Below are 4164 nucleotides of genomic sequence, written 5' to 3' on the forward strand. Positions count from 1 at the left end.
AAAAAATCCAGCTTGATTAAATTTTGTGGCACAGTTGGTGGTGCCTACTGTTACTTAATGAAGCTGTTTCAAAATATTTTCTTTTGCTTTTAAAAAAGTGTAGATTTTTGAGTGTATGTAAAAAGTCATGCTTGTGGGGTTTAAAAGATTAATCTTTTTAATATAACAAGCACTTCAAATCTTTTTTTTAATAGAACTTTATGGAATGTATTAGAAAATATGGTATTGTGCAACAGCTGCAAAGTGCACACATTTCATCTATAGTTTCTAATATTTCAGTTAAGATGCTGTTTTCCAAAGGCCATGTAAAGAGCCATACATCTTGGAGTTGGAGGAAAAAACTTGAACAGTTCAGTTTTCCCAGCCTGGATTCTGGATTAACTGCACTTCATTGTATTTGTTATTACTGTAGGTTTACATCTGTGTAGTTTACAGAGTGTAGTGCCAAGATAGCAATTTTAGTGGAATTTCATGTAATTGGGAATGAAAGAATGGAGATGTTTATCAGAAAACTGTTGGGAGGTACTTGAGTCTCTTGCATGGTAATCTGAGAGGTTTTCTTCATTTGGACAGCTCTTTTATGTGAAGATACAAAGGAGTACAATACTTGTGTATCTACCTGTGGCAGAACCTGCCAAGCACTGTCTGTGCCAGAGACATGCAGCAGTGATTGTGTTGAAGGCTGTGCTTGTCCCTTTGGAATGTACTTGAACTCCAAGACTGAAAGATGTGTAGAGAGGTAGGTAAAGTTGCACCTCTGATAGTTACACTCACTATCTTACACTCTTACCTTTACACGACATATTTAAACATTAATAAACATGAAATCCATAGGTACCATGCATTTGCAAAATTGGCAGGATCTTAGAAGTATGCAGAACCTGCTTGTTGATCAAAAATAATTGGAATATTTAAATTCATCGAGCACTGACAAAGCTGATTGTCACATACTGCCTGTTTCTGGCATATGAGAAACACAGAATGTCTCCATTGCTATATGAAGGTTCTGCTTTGTTGCTGATTTCGCAGGGAATGCAATTATTCATTTTTTTCCTTCACTTTCTGAGGTAATCAGAGTTACTTCTATTTTCTCCTACTCTAGAAATGAATGCCCCTGTTATTTTCAAGGAATCGACTATCCACCTGGAGACAATGTCATCACATCTTTGGGCAAATGGTAAGAGAACATAACTGTTCTTCCATCTGACAAAATGTGCTCTCTGTTCTGAAAACTCTAGCAAATCATTCTATTCATCCTGTTTTTTATTGTTGCTGTTAATATTAAACACAGAATAATCCTGCATTGGTTTCTATGCATATTTGGATGGAGCTTTTTTAGAACTTAAGTTTTCAGGTTGCTGTGCTTGTACTTCTTTATGCTGAAGTGCAGATTAGAATGAAAAGCTGCTGTCATTAGATAGATCCATACTAACACAGAGCTCCGGAAAATCCCAACTTTTTTCTGATTTAATTATGCTGAATGCTACGGTAAACAGTTGGCTGAGTCACACTGTTGATGTGATTGTCCACAAATGGATTCTTCTTTTTTAAGAAATGGCTGCACACGAAAGCCATCTTTTTGTTGATTTCAGTGGAGTTGCGTTGAAATTTGGCAGCTGGGATTTCAGATAAAATAAGAAATGTCTCTCATTTAGTCATGACTTTTGCTTGCAATGTTTGACAGTGGCTATCAAATTTTCTAACATTAAAAAAAAAAATTACTAGACCATTTTGGCTGGAATTTTCAGGTGGGTAGTTTGTTAATGGCCCGTGATAGGAGTGGGTGAGAGAAGTATCAATCTGTGTTTTGCTTGGGGAAAAGTCACTCTAGTTTAGTACAAGAAAACTGCAGTCTCAATAGCTTATGTTTGTATTATATTCAGTGCTGAAATTTACCTGCAACTGTGGGATAATGTGGGGCTGTTGGTATTGTCAAACTCTTCATGTAAGCTAATAGCTTGCTTTCCAGCAGTTCTAAGCTACTGTTGAAGAAAAAAAATGGAATATTTATAATGATATGACTGTTTGTATAATAGTACATACACAGAGCAGAGTAGCTTGCTGTAACTGTATATGCATTTAAGATCTTGTTTTATTTTGCTGCTGTTACTGCATTTTCTTAGATGATGATGATCCTATTTACAGGGCTTGGTTTGCTATTCCTGCACTAATGTCTTTGGGAGCAATGTAGTGGTATATTTCTGGAGATATTTTTTGTGTCAACACAGGTACTCTAACTCCTCAGAATAATACTTGAACTATTCAATGGTTGTTATTTGTAGGGATTATCCTACATCTTATATTACATAGAAAGCAAAAGATTGGAGTTTAATTAATACTCTTTGAGATAATGAATATATGCTTTTATCATAGTTCTAATTTTCAATGCAAACCTTACGTAATTTTTAATTAATTTGTACTGTACATTTCATTATTGAACAGAAAATAGCAATATCTGACATCTTCCTGGCTCTCATATCTTATATTTTCATTCCAGCCATTGCAGTAATGGAGTCATGAATTGTGATAACAACATAATTGGTGAGTGAAGCAGCACAGGGAGAATATACTTGAAGTCTAATGAATATTTGTCCTCTAATCTCTGTGAAATTTTGTATCTGGTACAAAATGGTGCTGTATATAGAAATAAATGATTTGCGAGATGGAATCCCTGAGAACTGTCTAAAATACTTTTAAATCTGAGCAACTTTTTTCCTAGTGCTTTGAAGTACTTTTATATATTTTCTTTAAGATTGCTAATGTAAATGAACTTAAGTGCATGACAAACAGCAGAACTTCAGTAGAGATTACAAAGGCTAGCACTGTCATTTAAAATGTCATTGTAGGAATTGAACACTAATTTCTCAGATTTTTCTTTCACTCCACAAATTCTGAGTAAGACAAAGACTAATACTGCATTTCTCATTCAAAAAAAAAAAAATCAGAAATGCTTTTTCTATTACAGTATATTTTATATTAAGTTTTATGGCCTAGACTCTGTGGTGGTGCTCCTTTTATTTTGTCGTAACTGCTGAGAAAATCATGTCCCTTACTAAATGTATGTATAAATTTGAGTATTTTGTATGAGATTTTTAGAGGTACTGGAAGTTAACTATGCTCAGAAAAGACAGTTGGTCAGAAGTTATAGAGCCACTACATTTGTAGATTTATTTCAACAGTGTATTGCAGATCACTGTTGGATACAAAATTTGAAGAGTGGAGAACTAATGTTTGTGTCAATTTATTTCCCCCCAGCACAGAACTGCCCAGTTGGGCAGATATATATTAACTGCAGTAATCCGAAAGTTGATGCTGAACTCAGCAGAGAGAGAACTTGTGAGAACAAACTGCTAAACCTCACTTTTTCAGCACACCTTCCTTGTGTTTCAGGTTGTGTCTGCCCACCAGGGTGAGTAATATTTTTGCACTGTGTTTTGGTGCACAACTATAGTTGAGTAACTTCAGTAGCTATCACTACTGAAGATGTACCATATCATTGTTTGGAGAACTTGAGTTGACTCTTACCCTCCAAACCCAGTGCTACTTTCAGCATGTGGCTGAGAACTCGGAAAAGAACAAAGTTTATATGATCTACTCCTTTGCTATGACTGGCCCTAGGATTATGAAAATTTTCTACTGCTTCCTGAGGCAAGTTAGAGGAAAAAAATGTCAGTAACGGTTGACCTTAAAAATCTTGTAGTGTATTTGTATGGTTACAAGAGGGAGAGACTTGTAATATTTTCAAGACAAAAATTGATAAAGTTGAAAGTTCCTGTAGAAAGTGTACTTTTGCAAGTCTGTTTGTAGGATCACATCCTCAGTTTTTAAAGTAGAAGTAGGAAATGGTATCCTTAAGCCCAGGATTTTGACCAGAAATATTAATCTGTACTGAGGAGGTAGAAAAGCTCTAGGCAGACCTCACTGTGGCCTTCCAGTATTGAAAGGAGCGTATAAACAGGAGAGGGAATGGTAGTTTACGAGGGTGGATAGAGATAGGATAAGGGCGAATGGGGATACAGGGAGTTTTAGGTTAGATATTAGAAGGAAGTTTTTCACTCAGAGGGTGGTGAGGCACTGGAATGGGCTGCCCAAGGAGGTTGTGGATGCCCCATCCCTGGAAGCATTCGGGGCCAGACTGGATGTGGCTCTGGGCAGCCTGGTCTG

The 4164-nt window shown here is 36.2% G+C and overlaps 1 protein-coding gene across 1 annotated transcript; it reads left to right on the plus strand.

The window, feature by feature from the left end:
• The first annotated feature begins 578 nt into the window (after nucleotides 1-578).
• On the plus strand, nucleotides 579-3413 carry LOC104911040 (otogelin-like). Its single transcript, XM_010711108.2, has 4 exons — nucleotides 579-739; nucleotides 1103-1177; nucleotides 2498-2541; nucleotides 3256-3413. Exons 1-4 carry the CDS (start codon nucleotides 702-704, stop codon nucleotides 3411-3413), a joined length of 315 nt encoding a protein of 104 aa, XP_010709410.1. The 5' UTR covers nucleotides 579-701.
• The last annotated feature ends 751 nt before the right edge of the window (nucleotides 3414-4164 follow it).

Source organism: Meleagris gallopavo, chromosome 5 (assembly GCF_000146605.3).
Source record: "Meleagris gallopavo isolate NT-WF06-2002-E0010 breed Aviagen turkey brand Nicholas breeding stock chromosome 5, Turkey_5.1, whole genome shotgun sequence".
Lineage (NCBI taxonomy): Eukaryota > Metazoa > Chordata > Aves > Galliformes > Phasianidae > Meleagris > Meleagris gallopavo.